The following is a 23,764-nucleotide window of genomic DNA, read 5'->3' on the forward strand; positions in this document are numbered from 1 at the left end:
GGAAAATTATGGACGAGAACAGCTTCCCGGGGAAGCTTACCAGACTGATCAAAGCAACGGTGGATGGTGTGCAAAACTGTGTGAAGATTTCGGGCGAACACTCCAGTTCGTTCGAATCGCGCCGGGGACTAAGACAAGGTGATGGACTTTCGTGCCTGTTGTTCAACATTGCGCTAGAAGGTGTCATGCGGAGAGCCGGGTGTAACAGCCGGGGTACGATTTTCAACAGATCCAGTCAATTTATTTGCTTCGCGGATGACATGGACATTGTCGGCCGAACATTTGCAAAGGTGGCAGAACTGTACACCCGCCTGAAACGTGAAGCAGCAAAAGTTGGACTGGTGGTGAATGCGTCAAAGACAAAGTACATGCTTGTGGGCGGAACCGAGCGCGACAGGGCCCGCCTGGGAAGCAGTGTTACGATAGACGGGGATACCTTCGAGGTGGTCGAGGAATTCGTCTACCTCGGATCCTTGCTAACGGCTGACAACAACGTTAGTCGTGAAATACGAAGGCGCATCATCTGTGGAAGTCGGGCCTACTACGGGCTCCAGAAGAAACTGCGGTCGAAAAAGATTCGCCACCGCACCAAATGTGTCATGTACAAGACGCTTATAAGACCGGTTGTCCTCTACGGTCATGAAACATGGACAATGCTCGAGGAGGACTTGCAAGCACTCGGAGTATTCGAGAGACGGGTGCTTAGGACCATCTTTGGCGGTGTGCAAGAAGACGGTGTGTGGCGGCGAAGAATGAACCATGAGCTCGCCCAACTCTACGGCGAACCCAGTATCCAGAAGGTAGCTAAAGCCGGAAGGGTACGATGGGCAGGACATGTTGCAAGAATGCCGGACAGCAACCCTGCAAAGATGGTGTTCGCTTCCGATCCGGCAGGTACGAGACGGCGTGGAGCGCAGCGAGCGAGATGGGCAGACCAGGTGCAGAACGACTTGGCGAGCGTGGGGCGTATCCGAGGATGGAGAGATGCGGCCTCGAACCGTGCATTGTGGCGTCAAATTGTTGATTCAGTGTTATCTGTTTAGATGTTAACTAAATAAATGAATGAAATGAAATATTTTAATTTTGGAAATCCGTAGGACGACTTTTTTGTCACCTCCGCCTGATGAAAGTCTCCAGAGCGGTGCCAGCCATAGTTATTTGATGGGGCACCACTTGGTGCAAGAACGTTCCCAATGGGAACTTGCCATTCAACAATAACGTGCTAGCGACGAGCAGTGCCTGATCTGTGGCAAGTGATGAAAGTGAACCCATAGAGATTGAACTTTCGGATAACTGGGAATTTCAGCTTCTCATCCGGGCATTTGGCGTTAGGGACGATGTGGCGTCTCGTCGTGCTCGAGGAATGGTGTATGATGAATATGCAAAGCGTAACGGCTGAAAGACTCACATGGCTATGAAGGTGGAATTAGCAACCCTATAACCAGAGACCGGCGGAGTGAAAAACTGTTGAAATGGTAACGTATGAAAATGCATGAAATCGTGAAAATAATACTGGCATCACTTGAACTTTTTGCTTGCTTCTTATGGAAGCAAAATGTAAACAAGTCGATTTGGAACCGCTATTGACGGTTCGATTGGAAACAAGATGGCGTCTTCGCCGATCTCTTATTGTAGTATTTCTAGGTGGAATAACTGATGAATCGGCTCGACATGTTAGAGTAACTTGTATTTCATAGAACTAATCAAAGTTAAGTATATTCAGCTACACGTTGCCGTTTTAATGGTTAATGAAATAAGGCTATTGGCAAATTCAATCCCATTTAATTTCACCATTTGATTGAAACTTTACAGATACGTATCGCAATTGGAAACATAACTGTCCCATCTTTGCTTGATTTTTTTATCTATATGGAACAGTTATGCTTCTATTTATCTGTAACTTTTTTTCAAATAAATCTCGGGCACGCTATACCCGAGCAAACTACAAGAGCAAATCGAAAACTTGTTTTGATGTTGTGAAATCGCCGGTTATGATTATTTAATTTGATATTTTTTTGGTCGTCGGCTAATAAACGAAACGAATAGCAGAAAAAATCTTACTGTGATATCAAATCGAAAACTATTCCTGCTATCAATGAGAGCAAATCGAAAACTAATTTTTATATTGGTTTCCTGTAACAAAATAAGTACACAGTGTGATCTTAGATCACACAATTTAGAAATCTTCAGCAAAATGGGATCAAAATGTGTAATCAATCATGATGATTCATTTTTGAAAACAAATTATGATTTCAATTTGATGTCAAAATCAAAATATTTTTTCTATATGGTCGAGGTTCAGCCAAAACGCACCAAGCGGCTTTTTGACTGACTTGTGATATTTTGCTCGTACAAGGACAACGGAAATCGTTTCATATCAATTCAAGCGTACATTTGCAATAGAATAACTTCATTTATTGGATTGAGAGATAAACCGATACGATTTGCGATCAATTAAATCTGCTAAACGAAAGTTTGGGCAGAAAAATGGGTAATTTTTCGTTGGCGCTTGGTGCGTTTTGGCTGAGCCCCGACCATATGTTCTTATTATGTTTTCGGACTTTGCTCGGCCCAGCCTTAAGTAAACGCTTTTAAGTAGGGTATGACGGGGCAAGATGAGCACCCTAAAAATTATGCTTAATACCTTCTCAGCAAGCATGCTTTTCTATATTACAATACAACAGTTCTTTTCTGTTGCATCTTATTTAACATCTAGACTAGACAAGAACGCGAATTTTAAAAAGAACGGTATAAATCGTTTCGATAATAATAAATACACTTTGTTTATTAAAATTTAATTTTTTTTTTATTATTTAATTTTTTTATTTTTTTTTTATTTTTATTTTATTATTTATTTTATTTTATAATTAATTTATTTTTATAATTATTTAATAATTCAATTTTTTGTTTCAAGTAACCTACTGTATATGGTTATATATGGCCCAAAGTTTTATTTACTCTCAAAGCATCGAGTATTCGATAATCAGAAAAATATATTAGGCTCTTTTAGTGGAATGTATTCAACCGTCTAAGACGAATTAAGTACTCTCCATTTAATTCCACCAATTATTTTCGATATCTTTGAAGATACGTATTTCGACCACAACTGTGTGGTCGTCTTCAGTGTCTCGTCGTCGAGTCGAGTCAAGTACGAGACGAGATATTTTTCAGTGTCAAGTCTTTTGTTGGACTATAAATTAACAGTGTGCGGGGTTATTTAAAGAGAAAAGGCATAATAGCGGTAAAATTAAGGGTTGCTGTTCTTGCCCCGGGTGGCGATCTTGCCGTCCTCCCCTAGATGAAAATATTTATTTTTCAAAAATTTAAAACCCTTGCATGCTTGCTTAAGTACAAAGCCAGATAGATATCATTGAAGAATGTCAGGGAAATCTTAATCGATGTTGGCCGATAAGCAAGAATTTAGGATAAAGTTATCGTTTTAAAGTCTGCTGGGATTACCCGCCGTTTCCCTATGTAATGTTAATAAGCACCGAAAGATCGAATGAGCAACTTTACACTTCTGGATAATTCGGAAATCAGGACGAACAATATATTTCATACAAAACATATCAACAGATTTATTATTTAACATATTGTATAAATGAAATCAGTTCTCGTAAAAACCCATATACTTCATAACTTTGATTTGAGCCCTCCCATCAGTTTCTCAAGTTTCATTGCTTTTTGCAAATCACCGGAAATTTTCAGTTTTCCGGTCATGAAGGCACTGGCTGGCTTCAATTTACCGCTGAACATATCGAAGAAGTGCTTCGAATCCATAGTGAGGGTGGCATCCGCAGAAACTGGCGATTTTCCCTTTCCAACCTTGCCGGTTCCGTTCTTCAAATCGGCAAACCACAGTCCGGCTTCCTCGCCTTTGACGTTGAACTCAAATACTGCTCCAGTTTTCTTGACAATTTCGTCACTGAGAAGAGACTCGATTTTCTGAAAAAGGCCTTCAATCTTTCCAGCTGGTGTGGCTGGTTTCTGGTATTGCGACGCATGACTTCCCTCGGCAGCAAATTCAACCAATTTCTCCGGTGCAACATCGAGGAAAAAATCTGGCATCAGCTTGTCGTAATTTTCCGGAATGCAAGAGTACTGTTTCAAATCGGTGATACCGGCAGCTTGCAAAACTTCGTCATCGATGAAGAAATTTCCTGTACAGTCTTTGGGCTCTTTGCAGAGTACGGCGTAAGCAGCATCACTCATGATCTCTGGTTTGCGGGAAAACTGGTCACTTTCCTTGCCCGTGAGCATTTCCATCGCTGCAGTGAGGATGGAAGTCCGCGGCCACAATGCATTAACGGCGATGTTGTCATTTTTAAATTCACGCGCCATTCCCAGAACGCACATTGACATGCCGTACTTTGCCATAGTGTACGCCACGTGATTACTAAACCAATGGGGGTTCATGTTCAAAGGAGGCGAGATGTTCAGAATATGCGCATGGTTGCTTTTTTTCAGATATGGAACACATTCTTTGGATCTGTTGGAAAATAGAAAATATTAACAACTTAGCTAATAAAAAAAAACAAATTAGACGTACACCAAAAATGTTCCACGCGTATTGATGTTATGCATCAAATCGTACCGCTTCATGTCGGTTTGCTCGGTGGGCGTCAGCGCGATGGCGCTGGCATTGTTGATGAGAATGTCAATGCCACCAAATTTTTCGACGGCACTCTTCACAGCAGCTCGAACTGCATTCTCGTCGCGCACGTCGACCACACAGGGTAATGCCTTGCCTCCAGCAGCTTCAACTGGAAATATTGGTTCAGATTATTTTAGCTTGCATGATCGCAAAACAATGTTTTGGGGATTTATTTAGCGTACACATGATGACTATCCAAAATTCTATCAAAGATAAAGACTAGATAAGCGGGAAGAAAAGTAGCCGCCTCCCCTTGAACTTTAGGAGACCACACGTAAAGAAAAAATCTTGTAAGTTAGGCCGTTACAAATATTTAATTAAAATTATGTCCTCTACTGGTCTCCTAAAGGTCGATGGGAAGGGGGTGGGGTTCTTGAATTTATCGGCTAATACCTTCCCCAATATCCAACTCCGTGGAACTTTGGGTGGTAGTCGGGGGCCTCTTATTAAGTAAGTACTTCATCAACACTTCCTTCCTCTCCCAATTTACGGTGATGATGGGCGTGGCCAGGAGGAGTAATCCTCATGCTTTTGTGATTTTTATCATAGATTAAAATCAAAGACCACACCCACCTTGATTTTTGATAGTAATCTGGATAAAGATTACAATATAAAAACATGAGTATCACCTGGGTGGTGCGAATAGAATCGATTTGGTTGTCAAACTGAAGCCAAACTTTTCTATTGTGCCGGAGCCAAACATTGAAGATTGTGGTTATGTTCGTTTCAGATCCTATATTGAGAAGTATTGTTATTAGTTGGGAAAAAAATAAAAATAAACTTAGATTGAATTTTGTATTCTTTGTAACAAATATTATCACATTATATTTCGAGTTGAAAATTAGTAGGAATGCATTTAAAAAGCACTCGGTACGAAATTTCACGAGATGCAACAGCTGATTGGAGCAGGAATGTATGTAAACCATCGTAAAGTCATGTAGAGTCTCGCGCATTAGTGCGCCTTCATGCAGCATGGAAAGAGAAATTCGAAGAGCGGGAAATGTTTGACAGCCAAGTAACTGCAAAATAATTTTGCTTATGGGATTGATTTCAAAATATCCCTCTACTCGCTTGAGAGCAGAAAAGCGGCTCTCCGCAGCACCCAGAGTATCACTAGTATTATATCTATGAAGTACAACGTAACTATGCACAATTGGCACATTTTAATTTATTGGAATCTTCTCTCACATGACAGGCGTCCTGGGAGTGAGAGGTTCCACCACAAATCATGCATTTAGCATCCATATGGCAATGTTTAGTTCCGTGACCCCACTTTTGGCACTTACGGCGCTGAGTGGGGTTTTGGAAATTTCCCCCAGGCCTGCGGAAATTTTCTCATGTAACACGGATATGGGACATAATACAGGCCTTTTCCAAACTTTTCATATTATTTAGTTCACTTTGGTTAATGTGAACTAAATAATTCTTGAGAAATACCCCGTTGGGAAGAACCAGAGCGAGATTTCTATTTTACTTATCTTAATTACTTGGACTGGTGAAAATCCAGTGCAGAAATTTCAAATGCCAGAAAACTCGGCAACCGATACCACAATTGGCGGAATCCTTTGCTTTTTCGCATGGATCGAATCACCTGGGCTGGAGGTAGATTCGATTTGCTCAATTTCGTCATGAATCAAATCGAACTGATTGCTCAGTTCGATGAGGGAAGAATTATTTCCAATGTTAGAGTTAGAAGGAACATTTGAAGTCACCAGCTTCCTTCTATTTCTTCCGCGCTTTGGCAGGACGTCAAAATGTCACAAACAAAATAAATACAAAAAATTCACCCAAATTTGGGTTGAAATTTACTAACAAAATCGTTCCTTTGAAGTACCTATATATGAGATCGTTCCTTTGAAGTACCTATATATGAGTAAACTAGGTTTACCCATAAATAGGTACTGGGCAGATCACCCATATCTAGGTATGTGCACTTTTTGGTGATTTTAGGTACTCTTCACCCATATTTGGGTGAACTGAACTAAGCGTGTATATTCCTCCAGGCTCGATTGTAACTCAATGCAACAACACTTAGCAGCAATCAAATATGCATCCTCCTTGGCTGACCTGATTGATTCACTTCTTCTGCTGGGAGATTTTAATCAACCTGGTTTTGTGTGGTCACCTTCTGGCCACCGGTTTGCGTTTCCTGATCCCGTAAATTCGACGACCACCCCTGCCAGCCGCCTTCTCGTCGATGGAACCGCTTTTCTGGATCAAGCCAAATTAATTTGATATCCAATTTCCAACCTCGCTTCCTCGACTTGGTGTTTGTGAACAAAAATTTAATTCCTGACTGTGCGGTCTTTAAAGCATCAGATACGATCGCTCCTCTTGATATCCATCATCCTGCTTTGGAAATTTCTATCGCAAATGTCCGTCATGTTGGATTTGACGATTGTTTGGATGTCGATTGATTGAATTTCCACAAGACTGATTTCCAATTACTCCGATGTAGTTTGTCACGATTCGACTGAAACGCTTTGAATGACTTGGATATCGACGTTTCCAACAGTTTTCTACGCGACTGTGTATCTGCCTCCGTACCGAAGCGCCAATCTCCAAGAAAGCCGCTATGGACTAATGCTATTCTACACAACTTAAAACGGACTCGCGCTAGAGCTCTCCGTGCTCTTACTAATCGTCGTTGTACTATTACTAAAAGAAGCTTTTTGCTGAGCACTTTTCACCCGTCTTCTCAATCGGTTCGCCGAAATTGTACGTGCAATTAGTGATGTACCTGACGATGCCATCGACATTGACGTTTTTAACATTGAAACTCAAATTGGCTATTAATAGGTTCAAATCGTCCTTCTCAGCTGGCCCGAGCGAAATTCCTTCGGTAGTGTTAAACAAAATGCTCCGATGTTTTGGTCACCCCTCTGTACATACTATTCAACCTTTCACTTCGTCAGCATAAATTTCCTACTACATGGAAATTCTCTATCATGTTTCCTGTATTTAAAAAAAGGAGACAAAAGCAACGTAAGAAACTATCGGGGCATTACATGACTTGCAGTTGAATCGAAAGTGTTTGAGTCGCTGATCTATGAGAGATTATTCGCGGCATTCAAGAATTATATCAGCCCGTTTCGTGGTTTCTTTCCTGGTCGATCAGAAGAAATGAATCTCGTGAGCACATCGTTTTGTATGGACAACATGGACGTATGTCCAAAAAGTTTCAAGTTGACGCCGTGTATATAGATCTCAAATCAGCCTTTGACAAAGGCTAAATTTGAAAAAATGGATGCTCTTCAAGGTTCTGCAACTGGCTTCGTTCCTACCTAGTGCAACGCCAAGTAACCGTAAACATTGAAAACCACTCATCTCGTTGCTTTTTCGAACGGCTGCGGAGTTCCCCAAGGAAGCACGTTGAGTCAATTGATGTTTTCGCTCTTGTGAATGACGTGACCTTTATCTTGCAACGTGGAGGACTGCTGCTGTTTGCGGATGATCTCAAAATCTACCTCGTTGTACAACACCTTGCGGACTGCCTAGAATTGCAGAAACTCTTGGACGTCTTCAATGATTGGTGCGATCGAAATATGATGGTTCTTGCCATCCCTAAATGCTACGTGATAAGCTTTCGTCGCACTGTAGATACCATGGTTTTCGATTATAATATTGCAGGAACTACTCTACAACGTGTCGACCATATCAAAGACCTTGGCGTTTTGTTGGATGATAGGCTAACCTACAGCCGTCACTTATCAACTACTATTGATAAAGCGAATCGTCAGCTTGGATTCATCTTCAAAATTTCCAGTGAATTCCGTGATCCTTTGTGCTTCAAAGCACTTTACTGCTCGTTGGTGCGCTCTCATTTGGAATTTGCTTCTGTTGTTTGGAATCCTTATCAGGCCGTTTGGACAGCTCGTTTGGAAGCTGTTCAACATAAGTTCGTCCGCAACGCACTGCGCCATCTCCCTTGGAGGGACCCGATCAATTTGCCGCCATACGCTGATCGCTGTCGCCTGCTGGGACTGGATACCATTGGCAAACGGAGAAATGTGGCGCAAGCAGTTTTAATCGCCAACATTTTGCTATCGGAGTACGACGTGCCCGATTTACTAGTCAGGATTTAACTTTACGCACCTTTTCGAACACTCCTGCTAAGAGCTTTGCTATATGAGCAAGTTCAAAACCCAAACTACGGTACCAACAGTTGCTTAGTCGCCATGATTCGCCGTTTCAATGAAGGTTCCGTTCAATTCGATTTCGACATCAGCGCTTCAGGATTTCGGTAACGTTTGCTGCGATTTTACTTTGAATGACAAACCATTAGTTTTAAGTTTTCGTGTAGACTACTAAGTCAGATAAAAATTATACAAATAAATAAATAAATAGCTGACGATATCAAAAAAATGGTAGAATAAATTCAGGATTTCAGGTCGATGATTCTCTTGAAAATCGACTTGTTTTGACGTAGAGTTATGTCCTTTGGTTAGATAGGGGGTCATTCCAAAGTTTCAAAATTGGAACCGTCACGAAAAAAGGCCAGGAAGTAAGAGCAAATAACTCAGCCGTTTTCAACGGATTCTGGAGATTTTGGTATGAGTCGTTCAGAAAACTCTCTAAGATTTCAGAAAATTATTGTACACAATTGATTCGATGCATGTAACTATTGAAAAATTCAATTTCGCCAGGTGTTGCAATTTTACTTTTACAGTATACTGTACAATTTATAAATTGTTTACATTTCAGCTGTTAGCCATCCGGCATGAACATGCACAAAATGATTCGCATTCACTATCGCACTATACGTTATTCTGCGTTTAATGTTCGGTTGTCTTTGATATGACCTTTTAAATCTTATTTTTTCTTCTAGAGAGGTCTGGAAAAAAATCAAGATCTAATAATTTTAAACTGATTTATTCATTGGATTACTAACTAAGCTAAGCTAAGCTAAGTAGAAAGAATCAGTCTAAAGCATTGAAGAACAGAACAGAAAGTTAACGCAAGTATGCATTTCAAATTTGTTGAATTGCAGTTGAAAGAATGCAGAGGCCCATCAGAGAACAATATTAATTGAAATCGTCGTTATTATGCCTAACGTCCACCCAATAATTAAAGAGTTTACTATACTGCCGTCATACGCATATTTGTCAAATGTTTGCTGGGGTTTTCTGTGTACATGGGACAGTTATGCGTATAATGGCAGTATAGGTAGTATGTAAAAAAGAAAAATACAGGAATACCAAAAAAATATTCAAATCTTTCAAGCAATTAAGGTGGAATGTAGTTTTGCTAAAAGTTAACCATCCATAGTTTCTGTTTTTACTGATCAATATATTTAGTTATATGTTTACAGAAAGCATAAGAAAATATAAATATTTTGCGCTTTATGTGGAAAATTACTCAAAATTTGGGATTCGATTTTTATAAATTTGTTTAGGAAATCGTATTTACTAACATTTACCATAAATATGATAACAAATACTCACTCTCTGCAGCAGCAGAATATATCGTTCCTGGAAGTTTAGGATGTGGCTCAGCTGTCTTCGCCGCTACGACAATGTTAGCACCATCCTGCGCTGCTTTCAGAGCGATAGCTTTACCAATACCTCGCGATGCACCGGTTATGAAGATAGTGCGGCCAGCTAGTTTTCTACAAAGTGAAAGATTGGTTAGTCTTAATATTCATGTACTTGCGTTCCAATGTTCAATTGAGTTTTTGTTTAGAAATAGTAACCGGTTTCTGTTTGTCATAATATATTCATCGGCATTCGATGGAACAACAAAACACACCCCGTATTCTTCATGTTTCGCTACACTGGAATGACGTGTCAAATCGATGTTAGAAACTTTCTTCGTGATGTCTTTTCTTATATAGTTATGAAATTCAACTAAGTCGTACTTTGGAGTTGAAAACAAATGCTATTATCATTAAGCGGTATTATCACAACTGATACGCAAAAAAAGATAACACTGAAATAATAACATTTCCTCCAATACTACTATTATTCAATGTTCAATGTACCACCTGAACCTATGATTTTATCACATGTACTTACCCCGTATTGATCATTTTGAGAGATTTATTCAATTCTTATTTATTAGCACAACTAATTATTCAATAAATGCAACTTATTTTCGAGAATTCAGTGTCAATACTTGCATTAAACTCAAACCCACGGCTACTCAGTTCTCGAAAGCAGTCAACACGGTACTAACGCTTATTATAACTGTCTAGCGTTGAGGGTACTGTGCTCTTTGAATTAGGTCTGAGGTACAAAGTTCAGCTCAGCTCTATAGGGGGGAATGTTGTATTGGTATGTATATCGTATACTTGTTTACTACTCCATTGATAGTGATTCATTCGTTGTAGGTAAATACATGAAGCGTATTTGTGTAAACTACAGCGTAACGTACTGTAACATCGACAGCGAGTTTCGAGCAGAACAGACCTATTGGTAAGAGCTTGGTAAGTTACGATATGGGGATAACTCTATAAAATATACGTCATTATACGTTCGACTTGTCGATCTGATAGACGAAGTCCTGCGCTGCCCATGATCTCATATTTGTTACATTCGCATTTTTGGTCATTTCGTAGAAAGCCTGTGAATCGTTCAGAAAGCTCAATGTACTGCATCCAATCCAAAAACAGTGAGATAGGCTTTACCTGAGACGGCTTTACTACCTTGCTTATCTGTGGTAAGTTGGAAATGATTGAGTTTGTGGAGGATCGACAAACGATTAAAAAAACAACCAAAATGCAAATGTTACAAATATGCGATCATGGGCAGTGCATAGAAGCACAACATAGAGGGCAAGAATGCGCGTTGATAACTTCCCATATAAAACTTAATTTTACCTTTTCACGATTTTTACAAATCTATACAGTTTTACTATTTTCTATCGAATTGCTGAAGGAATGATGAAAACCTGAAGCAAATAAAATACATGTTGTATCCAGAAATGTACCAGCCTAGGGCAGCAAGTCTCAAAGACAATTATACTAAAACTTAGTATGTTAATTCCAGCACCATTGAACACTCTTCAATGAACAGGTTACATTTGGAAACATTGATATTGTCCTAGTTGTTTAGATTGGTTGTAATTGCTCCTGTCAGTATATCCAGTTGAGCTGAATAAATTAAGTATTGCATAATACACGCAATGGACTACGCTTCCTTGGTACTTGCAGAAAACTTTTTTAGGCATTATTTTCGTGATTTTCAAGTGATTTTTTATGTATATTATAAGTTCATCACGTCTCCAAAGCCCTTGCGTAACTAGTGAAAGACAAAAAAACAATTATTAATTGAAAATTCGAATACATTCAATAATAGTTTTGTTAGTTTGAATTGTCCAATGATGGTGTTGGTATTGTAAAAGCATTCAAAGCTTAACGAAAACTGTTATCTTTTGCTTAATGAAACCGTCTTCCATTGATGTTAGGCAATATTATCCTAACCCTACCTAATGATGTACGTATAGTTCAAAAAACAACGAAGAAAATAATAACGAATATTATTATTCCATATTTTCTAATATCATTCCATAATATTGAATATACGAGCAGTTAGCACATAATCAATCTCACTATTTCTATGGTGCATTTTGTCTACATTTCCCCATATGTTATGAATTTTTCATCCTCTCCGAAGCAAAACCTGCTTCGAGAAAGTTTTGAATGAATTCATTCAACCAGGTAGTGCTATGAATGTGTGCTTCCCTCAGACAGTCTGCTTTGGAGGTCTATTCGCTTTACAGTCTCAAATTGTAACGGTAAGGGCTTACAAAGTCGTAAATGTATTCTAAATTTAGCAGCCAATGATGTTAGTGATCCTTTTGTGTGTAAGTTTTACAGTTCAATTGGTGCTTTAACCAGCTCAGACGCAAGTGACTCCGTGGCGCAACGGTAGCGCGTCTGACTCCAGATCAGAAGGTTGCGTGTTCAAATCACGTCGGGGTCAAGTTCGAACTACTTTTTTTGATATTGATTCATAATGTAGAACACGGATGTTTAATGTTACTTCCGGAGAGTGCGTCATTGCCGATGAAAATTTTATGGGCTGTAGAATTTATATGCGGCCTCCCTAGTGCGTTGAAGTTGTTGAGGTGCGTTCACTGGGAAGGAACGGCGTCGTTGCCAGGTATTCCTAGATCCTCGTGTACATCCAGGAAAATTTGACGCAATAGCACATAGTTGTAAGTCTGTTGGTTGGTAGTCCTTCAGATGCTAGTATTGCAGTGGCGCTGGTTTTGGTGGTTCCACGAATGCATACTATAGGTGGCTGGTCGTACAAGTATGACAGGAACATTCGCATAATGTCCATAATTTTTGGGTCCCGTAGTCGTGCTTTTAAAAAACGTCGATCACCAGACGCAGATTGCTCTGTGAGTCTTACTATAGGTGGTCGCATTGGGTCCAGCAGAGGAGGGTGCTCGATATCCATTTGAAGTCGGCTTTCACTGCTGCAAGAACGTTGTGCTGGCTGTTGATGTTGTTGTTGGCCATGTGACTGTTGCTAGTTTTCTGGTTGCTGTTGTTCTTTTTGAATAGGTGGTTCTGCTCGATATGAGTTGATAGTTTCACCCTTTCTAAAATTAATTAGTTTTGGGACCGATAGACCAGAAATAGGATGCTCGGTGATAGAGGGTGGATTGGCTTTTTTAACTTTAGCAATAGCAAGTAGTTCCTTGTCTTTACCCATGTTATGTGTCCTTGAGTATGATCTTTGACGGTTGCAGGTGGTTGATAGCTAATACGAACGGATTGTTGTTTTCTTCGTTTCCTTCGTTGTCTAGCCTTATCAACGGCTTTTTCTTGGAGCTTTTGCCTATTCAGCTTCTTGTCGTATGTCGACCAGTCTGACCTCCAATACCATTTATTTCCCAGCATCCTCTAACCAGCGGAGGAAAGGTCTTTTTTCGATTGAGCTTTGTTGCTCAATTTAGAGAACTTGGCTCGACGCTCAGCAAACATGTCCATGATTGCATTATTGGTCACGTCTTGCTGCGACTGTTGATTTTGTTGTTGTTGTAAATGTTCTGATGCCATTTGTTGTTCATTGGAGTCTTGTAAAGATTGTTGTTGCTTGTTGTTGTTGATGTTGTTGGTGTTGTTGATGCAGTTCTTATTGTTGTGGAGGCAGCTCAGTAGTCGAAAGGTCATATAGCTCGTCTGCCAAAGTGTTGTGTAAAGAGGTAAATTTTTTTACTGCACTGTTACTTAAGTTAAAAAAAGGGCAAGAGACATGTTTCACTTCATCCAATAATTCATCAAATTTTTTTGATTCAGTGAGGACTAGGGAAGATGGCACCAGGTCATTATACAAAACTTTTGAGACGGAAATATGGCAAAGCTGAACATTTTACCAAAAAACGCGAAATTGTAATTTCTAAGAGGGGCCAGTTTGAATGCCCCCACTTCCTAAAAAATCTAAACAAAATCGATGCCATCACAATTATAAAAATACAGGTGTATTCGTTGCGTTTTAAACATCGACGATAAATGAATGTTTTCCCATATTCTTCCATTTTTTTTATCGTGTAATATAAAATTATGGGAAATAAATGCTCTACATATTAGGTAGGGGAAAAGACGGCTTTGGCAGGTTTTGTTCTATTATTGGCAGGGGGGTTTTTGTCGACCGAATTTTATGAAATTTGGCCATAACATTCTTTGATATGCAAAGAATGTTTGGGCCAAATTTGAGCATAATCAGTCATAAAAAAACCCCTGCCAATAATAGAACAAAACCTGCCAAAGCCGTCATTCCCCCTATATTGATTTGATTATATTATCGAAAAAGTCCATATAAACGAGCATTTGCTTGATTTCCCATCCATATATAATCTATATGGGGACAGCGACAGGTATTCTCTCATGGGCAATATAGTTGATGGCAAAAGAGTTACTGCCCCGAGTGAGGATCGAACTCACGACCTTAAGATTATGAGACTTACGCGCTACCGACTGCGCTATCGAGGCTTGTATGAAATGAACACAAATTTATCTGTGTGGAAATTTAGCGTGGATGAATATAAATGAACTGTAAGCATATTTGTTTCATTCATTCATTCAAAGTACCTACATGGCATCATGCATGGCAAGGATACATAATAATATTATGATACATTTTTTGCAATTTATTAAACTGTGGAACCTTTTGGGGTTAAATCTGAATGTTGGAAACCTCAACTAACGTACATTAAAACTGGAGCTGGGCTTGCTTTTTAACTTAGTATTTTATTAGTATTGCCATAGTTAATAGAATTGTACAGTTGTTAGAGTGCCGGAACTATTATGGAGCACCTTGGTGAAGGTCCCAAAAAGGGGAACTGACTGTGCGCGAGTGTGCGACAACTGATTGCACATTATGTTACTGTGCAATGCTCTCTAAGTTTTGTGCAAAGTGATCCCGGCGGTAGAAGGCATGGGTTCTGCGCCAGAAAATCATGTTTGGATCATATTGCAATGCTTCTAATCGCCCTGGTGCTGATTCCACTATTTGGTATTCATTGACCGCGAAAGTGCTTTCGAAATTTGTGACCCATGGGGCCGTACACTAACTACGTAAGCACTTATGAGAACAGGGCAGGGGAGGTCTGTCTGAAACTCGATTTATGCATATGCACAACATGTGACAGCTGGATCCCAGCTCGCTAGACCTGGGAGGCATTAAAGACAGGGGGGTCTACTAGACATGGGGGTCAAGAAAACTGTCTTCACTCAGAAAAAATAGATTGTGAAAACGACAAAATGTGGGGTCAACTTGACAATTTTGTTTGCCATTTCAAGGCTTACAAACATTGTTGTTGAGTTCAACCCGGAATATTTGTTAATTTTACAATCGAGATTGTTATTGCTGTCAGCAGAGATTATTGTCATTTCAATAATCATTTGGGTTATATCAACAATCATGTTTGTAAAATCAACCATCAGTATTGTTAATGAGACGTTTTGTTGATTTTATCAATTTTTCTCGCTTTTGTTAAAAAAAATGATTTTTTATAGGTTCAATTAATTTATTGAATAAAATCAAAATTCATGCAAGTACATTACCGAGCATTTGCTATGTCGCAAGGACGTATATTTAACTGCTCACAGCACTGGCATTATGATTTTTTTGTGCTGGTAAACGTCCAGTCCTATTTCCGAATCGTATAAAAGACATTTTTTTCTGGTAGAAGTTTTACGGATGTATAAAGATAATACATTATTATTTGTACGCGTAAATAATGCTCACAGTAAATGCCTAAGATGAATACACTAAATACTCAGATACCTACTATATCTTACTAGAATAAAAAACAAGCTACGGTACATTCGTGTGAAAAGGTAATAAATTTTAACTACGTGTTGAATTTCGGAATGTAAACGTGTCCGGTTCTTCTGGTACATGACAAGGTTAAACACTAGACTCAACTTTCCGTTCAAGGTGGCAACAGTAGAGTGGCCCAGGAAACAAAAAGTTGTCTAAATCCACGGTTAACCCCCCAGGATTGTGTCTTTGGGTGAGAAAATCAATCTCTGAAAATTTCAGCTCAATCGCTTGTTGCATAAGCTGGCGCATTTGATTTGAAGTTTGTATGGGGATTTCAGCCAAAATGTATAGGAAAATACACCTCCGTCACTCATTCGATCTTGAAATTGGTTCTGATTGCTCGATTGACCTCAGAATTGCAAAAACGGCAGTTGGTATCATTGGCGGAAGTAAGGGAAAAGTCTAGGGGGGCTAAAAATGTTTTGAGTTTTTCTTTTTTACAGTCAAAACACAGAAAATCTACTATGTTTGCTTTATAAGCCTATCAGACAGCTGATTCAACACATCTATAGACGACTTGAATATTAAAAATGATGTTCTTTGACGTTCAGACCTCATGATATAAAAAAAATCTAGAAATATCTTGGGATTCTCGAAAATAACAAAGCAAAGAAGGCTGTTGTGGCTTAGAAATCCTTCCGAATAAATTCCAACTTTTCTCTCATAATTAATGGTTAGTTATCTCTTCTTGAAATCTAAGTGTTTGCTAAATTTACTGGCATTTCGAAATTTTCGAAAAAAAATTCTAGAACACTTTCCCAGAGAAATTTAGGTTTGCCAATCCGGAGATAGCGAGTTCGATTCTCAGTCCAGTCTAGGATGTTTTCAGGTGGGAAACATTCTCGACTCCCTCGGGATAGTGTATCCTTTGTACTTACCACAAAAGATACATACTCATGCATTGCCGGGCATAGAAAGCTTTCAAATAATAACTGAGGAAATGCTAATACTAAAAAGAAGTTAAAAAGTAGGCCAAGATCTAGTTGGAATGTAGAGCCATCGAAGAAGAACAAGATGATTTTCGAAAGTATTCTTTTTATAAACCTTTAATAAACACTATTCATATTTAAAAAATAAAGAGATTGCACGCCCGGATTAGTAAAAATTACTAACGTCACTCTAGAACTGCTGAGAAAATCCATTGAAAATTTACATTTTTTTAGAAATTTTTCGGTAATCTAAACATTATGTGACTCTATTAACCTTAAATATTTTTTCCGAGATTTAGTGTTGTCTCAATATTAAGATCATATAAGCAGTTTTGTTTTTTATTTGAATTTTCTATAATATATGTGCAATGCCTATACAAAGTAGCAAAAATTCTAGGGGGGGCTAAGTTAATTCTAGGTGGGGCTAAAGCCCCCCCTAGCCCCCCTGTAGTTACGCCAACGGCTGGTATGCTACAGAACAATTTCACAGAACATTGTATGATGATTAAATGAACTTTTATATAGGTTTCGGCTGATGCGATTCGATAAAAAAACCCAAAAATACACAAATCAGCTCCTAATAAACCAGCCGAAAATTATATAAAAGTTCATTTAATCATCATGCAATGTTCTGTGAAATTGTTCTGTAGCATACCAACTGCCGTTTTTGCAATTCTGAGGTCAATCGAGCAATCAGAACCAATTTCCAGAACGAATGAGTGACGGAGGTGTATTTTCCTATACATTTTGGCTGAAATCCCCATACAAACTTCAAATCAAATGCGCCAGCTTATGCAACAAGCCATTGAGCTGAAATTTTCAGAGATTGATTTTCTCACCCAAAGACACAATCCTGGGGAGTGCCCCGTGGAATTCGACAACATTTTTTTCTCCCCATAGTAATCTGGGCCAGTCTAGGCAACAGTCTCAATAATAATTACGATGTCTCAAGGATATTTTGGTCATATGAAATTCATCTGATCAAATCGTCACATAGGCCCACACAAACAGATACAGATGCGCTCACTCATAATGTCATTCGATCGAGCTTAGCCGGTTGTAGGCCACCCTCAATAATGTTTGACACTTGATAGATAGATAAAAAAAATTGAAGACACAAAGATTATTGAAAACTATTTTACATAATGGTACCAGAAAAGCTTACTTCAATTGAATGTTAAGAAATGAAGTTTTTGCTCTTTTATTAGAAAACAGATTACCAGAAATATGACAATTACCCTATAGGTAATACAGATAATATAGTTAATCAGATTGTGGAAAAGAGTAATACTGTCAGCGTAGCACTAACTTAGAATTCGGAAGTCGGGACGAACCGAACATTCTTCCAAAGTTTTATCTGTCAAACTAATTGATGCGTTGTTTAGCGCATCTTTAGGCGAATCTAGCGCACTACTTCCGAAGTTGGGAAAGTTACCTGTATCTGAAGAAAAATCCAACTTCGGTATAAAAAGCGTTCTAACTTTGTTCCGGATAGACAATAAAACTAAAGATCTAGGCATCATATTAGACTTTATGCTTTCTTTTATTGACCATCACAACGCAATCATAAACCGAACAATTTAACAGATGAGTATTATCAAACGCTTTTGCTACAACTTCAAGAATCCTTACACAATAAAAAAAACATTGTACATTAGCTATGTAAGATCAATATTAGAATATTGCAGCATAGTTTGGACATTTTTTTTCAATTACACATAAAGACATGGTGCAAAAACAGTTAGCAGTTAGCTGTTATATGCACTTCGCAAATTAAGTTGGTCTGTTTTTCCTTTACCAGTATAAACAACATTTTTCCGCATAAAATTGATACTATTGAGCTTCTATTGGGTCAATCTGGGAAACGAGGGCAAGATTATAATATTGTATGTACGAACTTTCTTCTGGAAGGCGATTCTCTAATCATCCCGTTGATTCGCATAAGTGTATCTGCTTATGGAACAGGGTTGTTAATCGTTAATTTATCGTTATCGCCGATAAAGTTGATTGTGATCAACGTTATCGGTTGCTAAGATAACGATTTATCAACTGAATTATTATCGGAGTTCGATAAATTAACGTAAGTTAACTCGATAATTTTGCGATAATGGGGTTACTAGATTACGCGAATGAAGTTGGTGTAAAATTTTGACAGAAGCCGAGAATGAAATATTTTTTTACAGCTGGTTGATGAGAGTTAATTTTGATTGAAGCGAGGCACTCTAAATATATTGCTTAATGTCTGCTACTCTACGAAACGATGAGAAGTGAGGTGCTCTGCTGGTGGTTTAGAGTTTTTTTCGCTATGCAGCATATATGTTCCAATAAGAAGATCGCAAAAATTTGCAGTACCCAGGCGGACTTTATTCTCTGAGACAGTGACACTTAAATATAAATACGCTTTTAATGAAAGAGCATGAGCTAATCCTTATCGTATAAGCAAGAATATTCACCTGGATTCGGAACCCCCACGGCAATATATTGGGATTCAAGTACTAGAAATTTATTTGATGCAGCGATCTGTTGTGGTGCATTCCAGGCAGCACCAGTACGGACCAGTAAACATTCTCTCAACAGTTTGGTGGACTAGCCTCGTCACCTATTCAATATGATTTAGTTGGACTAAGCAGTTTAGTCTTTGAGTCATAAAATATTCATATAACTGGGTGCTCCAGTTCTTCTAAACAGAAGTTTTGTTAAACATGCTAGATTAAACAAGTATGGGTAGACATTCAAAATGCTCTCAGATTCTCTACTATGAACAACTGCGGCTTTGTAAGAACTTTAATGATTGAATAAAAATGATTTGGTCAATTCGGTGACCTCCTTGAATCCCAATTTAATTCCAGGATTTAAAGGCGTTTATGAATATTGTAAGGCGATACAATATTTTTTAAATAGATATTGCAAATCCAATTTGTGAATATTTGTACTTTGAACTATAGTACATGTTACAGTTAACTCGATAATTATCGATAAATCAACGAATACTCGATAACGATAACGTTAATTCAACGCTCACTTTATCGCCAACGAAGCATTATCGTAAAAGCGTTATCGTTATCGAAGTTGGCGTTAACTTAACGATGATAATTTATCGATTAACAACCCTGTTATGGAACCACCACCCCTTTTTGGCCCTTCATACATGAGTCTGATGAAATACAAACAGTAGTATAATCATGATCAAATCATTTGTGAGTTATGGTCAGTGCTATCGGCAGGTGCCTTGCTACAATAGATGGTAGTATCATCATCATCATCATCATAGGCTGACCAGATCATCCCGGTGAAAAAACGGGACAAACGCACTTGCAAAACGGGACATGTCAAAAAACCTTGTGACAAAATTCAAGAGCTGTGGAAATTTGAAAAAATACTACGAATATTTCACTCTTCAAAACCTATTCAAAACAGGCGCGGACTAAAACTCCTTCCAGAAAACTACACATTTTTTGATGTTTTTAAAAAGATTATGGAGTTATGAAAAATCCATTCTTAAACATGCATTAAGGCAGTGTTTTCCAACCGGTGGTCCGCGACCCTAGGGGGCCGTGAGATCTTTGCAAAGCATTACATTGCACGACTTACCGTTATACCCTTGCCTGTTAGACCCTATCGCAACCATTTCAAAAAGTGCTGGAGACCGTTATCAGAATCGTGAACAACATCAAATTTGGAGCTCTTAACACACGTCTGTTCAAATGACTGTGCAAAATAAAATAAGGCAGATCACGAGGACCTTTTTCCAACATTGCCATACGAGACAGAGTAAATATTATTTGCTTGTTTATCTCAAAGAAGGTAGAAAAGTCTCGCTTACCTAGACCAGTTATTTTTGATAATTGCCTTCCCGACTAGAAGAGCATAAACTGATCACAATTTTGGCATATTGTTATGTTCAAAACTTATTTTGATAGAATTTTATTCTTAGTAGCTATATCTTTCAAATATTGTAAAAAGATTTTATCAAAATATGATTTGAAAATTGATTAACACTGAAATGCCCAAAAGTAGGCAATTTGAATAGATGTTGCTAAGTCTCCCAGCCGTAGATATCACAACGCTGATATAATTTGAAAAGGTTGCCTAATTAGTACTGGTCTTAGTTTTATGGTCTTGAAAAATAATTTCAGACAAAAACCAAAAATTACTGATTGTTGGTCACTATCTAGAGACCTGTAAAAAATTTCAACTGCACAATAAAAAATATATTTAGTATCTGTTTCTGTTATAAATTAATTATTTTTGCTTAGAGCTAGATCAAGAAGATGATTTATTAGTTTGCCATTTATTTTCGTTTACATTGCATATTTGAACATGTTGAGTTCATCATCTTGTGAGTTATTCGGTGAAAACACTTGAGCCAGTATTGGTGTTCCATACGATTCGTATTCCAAAGTTGCGAAACAAGTTTTGAAAATTCTAATACCGTGTGTGGGAACTGAAAATACACCAATTTGGCCGATTTACAATGCTGGTGTTGAGCGTCCTGTCCACGTCCAGCTCGTCCGATGATCAATGACTGAAAGAGGAAGAGTCATGGCTTGCTATGTGCTGATCAACAACCGTTGAAGAATTGTGCATAATGATATCGGTCAAGATGAATACACAGCTAGGTGTTTCAATCTGCCCAATTAATGGGCGAGAAGAAGGCGGGGGTGAAAAGTTCATTTTCGGTGCAAAACATAAACAAACCGGCTGGGCGTTCCATTTGCTGTCAATTTTAAAACCCGTAAATTTTAGTTTTGCCTACAAATGGATCTGTTTTTATTTATTGGGTGATCGTACAACTACGATCGGAGGTCGCGAACCCTTCGGACCTTACCAGACATCATCATAAAACTTGTGCAAAGCGAAGAAATGCTTCCAAGAGTGGTCCTCAAGTTCGCCGTAGCCATACATCCCGGAGAATACATGTTTGCCGTCTGTCTCCGGTCGGGTGTACAATTGAAGTTGGATGAAGGAAGCTGCCGCCATCCCATCCGCAGTGAACATCAGCTCTTAGTATGAAACGAAGCAGCAAGCCAACAAAAGTAAATCGGCACTAGTCTGACCAAAACGCTATGAGAAGGAAATTTTGAGCGTTAGACGGATCGAATGAAGCACTACTGACTGGCGATCGAGTTGAAATAAGTGCATGCATACAGGTTGTATGAACCTTTTCATTATTTCTTTTCGATTCATGATTCTGACAATAAAAGAGCAGAACCTGCCAAGGCCGTCTTTTCCCCTAGGTATGTTTCGAATTTTTATTTTTTAGATTGCTCGGTGCTGGGAATGGTCAAAAACGCCCCCTTATGCTTTTGTGATGTTTTAACCTAACCCTAAATTGAAGTACTAAATCATTACAATGCGCAGACAAGAAATTTACTAATCCAGCAACATCTCATAATGATCTCCTAGTTTCTACGACTTTCCTACCTCTATCTTTCTAAAGCATTTAAGTTCAAAAAGCTCTAGAGTCAAACCGTACAATGGCACATGAAAGAGCATGAAAATAAATGGTGAACAGTTAATTAGTAGGGGAATTGTGGGTAAAACCGACACTGCGGGTAAAACCGACACCACTTCAAATCTCTGATTTCAAGTGATTATCGGACAGAATTTCAATACACTTTGAATAAACGTTTGATTTCTTGTATTTCTAGTCATTTTGTAACTGACGGAGATGTGTAAGAGTCATAATAAACAGACAATTAGCATTGATCACCATTGAGGAGATAAGTTATGTAAAATTTTGGCATCGGTGTATAAGCTTTTTCGACAAAAATTTATTAATTTTCAGTATTTAATTCATCTCTGATCCATAATTGAACATCATTTTGTGCATGGTGTGGAAAAATAGTTAACTTTTCTAATTATAAACATCCACATGTATCTCATCATTATTATGTTATCTGTTGGGGTAAAATCGACACCTGCCATCGAATCACGAAATACATACCTCTGCTTTATTAGACTTATCATTCGCATAATATCATTCATGTATTGGAAAACGAGGCGACGAGGAGTATAACTTAATCATAGACTGATTACATACCATATCATCATTGGGCGTGACAATAGGTCTAGTGGGTAATTTTGGGTCATCAAGGAGAGCCTGCAGGTCGGATACCAATAGCGCTCAAAGAATTTTCACCCCTGTAAACATGTAGCTTGTCACGGAACTTGTCATTTTCATTTCTTGTCATAACTGCACCATACGCATTTATTTTAAATCCCCGTTATAAACAACTTTTTAAAATAAGTGAAATTTAAATGTAGGTCAATATTTACAGTAGTTAGTAAATTTGTTACTAACATTTTTATACTCTATATATTTTTCACTCGACCTGCTAAAGAAACTAAATAAAGTATGATATGTGGTGATGATTTTAAATATATAAAATTTTGTTCAACCATCGTTTATGAGTGATCCCTAAACATGAATTTCATACACAAAAATTAAAATGAATGTTGTTAAACATTTTCTATTATGTTGTAACATCATTTTGAATTGTTATGATGTTCAATTCCATAAAGACTTGATGTGTCGGTTTTACCCTCACGTGGTGTCGATCTTACCCGCACCCCAGCTATTTGGGCTGGAAGATGGACTGTTCGCGTTTTCATCATAAATCAAATTCTATCAAGAAATATTGTCCTGAGACCACGTGGACTGATGAATGAAGAGCCAAAGTATGTTTGTATGAAATTTCTAGACCGGAAAATTGCATCATAGATTGGGGAACTGTAACGTTGCTTAAGGTGTCGGTTTTACCCACTTTTCCCCTAAACCTTCTTTGATTGAATGGAAATCTTTACAAGTGGGTTCAAAAGACAGTGAAAATCAAAGGGTTTTTATTAATTTTTACACTATTAGGTATATCGATTTAGAGCGGATTTAGTTTTAGAAAAAA

The 23,764-nt window shown here is 38.3% G+C and overlaps 1 protein-coding gene and 2 non-coding genes across 3 annotated transcripts; 1 reads left to right on the forward strand and 2 right to left on the reverse strand.

Annotated features, from left to right (window-relative positions):
- Positions 1-3,553: 3,553 nt before the first annotated feature.
- LOC134205165 (hydroxysteroid dehydrogenase-like protein 2) lies at positions 3,554-10,826 on the reverse strand. Its single transcript, XM_062680155.1, has 4 exons — positions 10,669-10,826; positions 10,099-10,262; positions 4,550-4,763; positions 3,554-4,489 (listed from the first exon to the last, which is right to left on the reverse strand). The coding sequence occupies exons 1-4, from the start codon at positions 10,680-10,682 to the stop codon at positions 3,634-3,636; spliced, it is 1,248 nt and encodes a 415-aa protein (XP_062536139.1). The 5' UTR covers positions 10,683-10,826; the 3' UTR covers positions 3,554-3,633.
- A 1,678-nt stretch (positions 10,827-12,504) lies between these two features.
- Positions 12,505-12,576, forward strand: Trnaw-cca (transfer RNA tryptophan (anticodon CCA)). Its single transcript has one exon. It is a non-coding gene; the product is annotated as a tRNA-Trp (tRNA).
- A 1,948-nt stretch (positions 12,577-14,524) lies between these two features.
- Trnam-cau (transfer RNA methionine (anticodon CAU)) lies at positions 14,525-14,597 on the reverse strand. Its single transcript has one exon. It is a non-coding gene; the product is annotated as a tRNA-Met (tRNA).
- Positions 14,598-23,764: the final 9,167 nt, after the last annotated feature.

Source organism: Armigeres subalbatus, chromosome 1 (assembly GCF_024139115.2).
Source record: "Armigeres subalbatus isolate Guangzhou_Male chromosome 1, GZ_Asu_2, whole genome shotgun sequence".
Lineage (NCBI taxonomy): Eukaryota > Metazoa > Arthropoda > Insecta > Diptera > Culicidae > Armigeres > Armigeres subalbatus.

Coding starts and splice junctions, on each gene's coding strand:
- LOC134205165 (XM_062680155.1), bottom strand. Junction 4,764..10,098: donor ATATTCTGCTGCTGCAGAGA/GTGAGTATTTGT, acceptor CAATATTTCCAG/TTGAAGCTGCTGGAGGCAAG. Junction 4,490..4,549: donor ACGCGTGGAACATTTTTGGT/GTACGTCTAATT, acceptor ATTTTCCAACAG/ATCCAAAGAATGTGTTCCAT.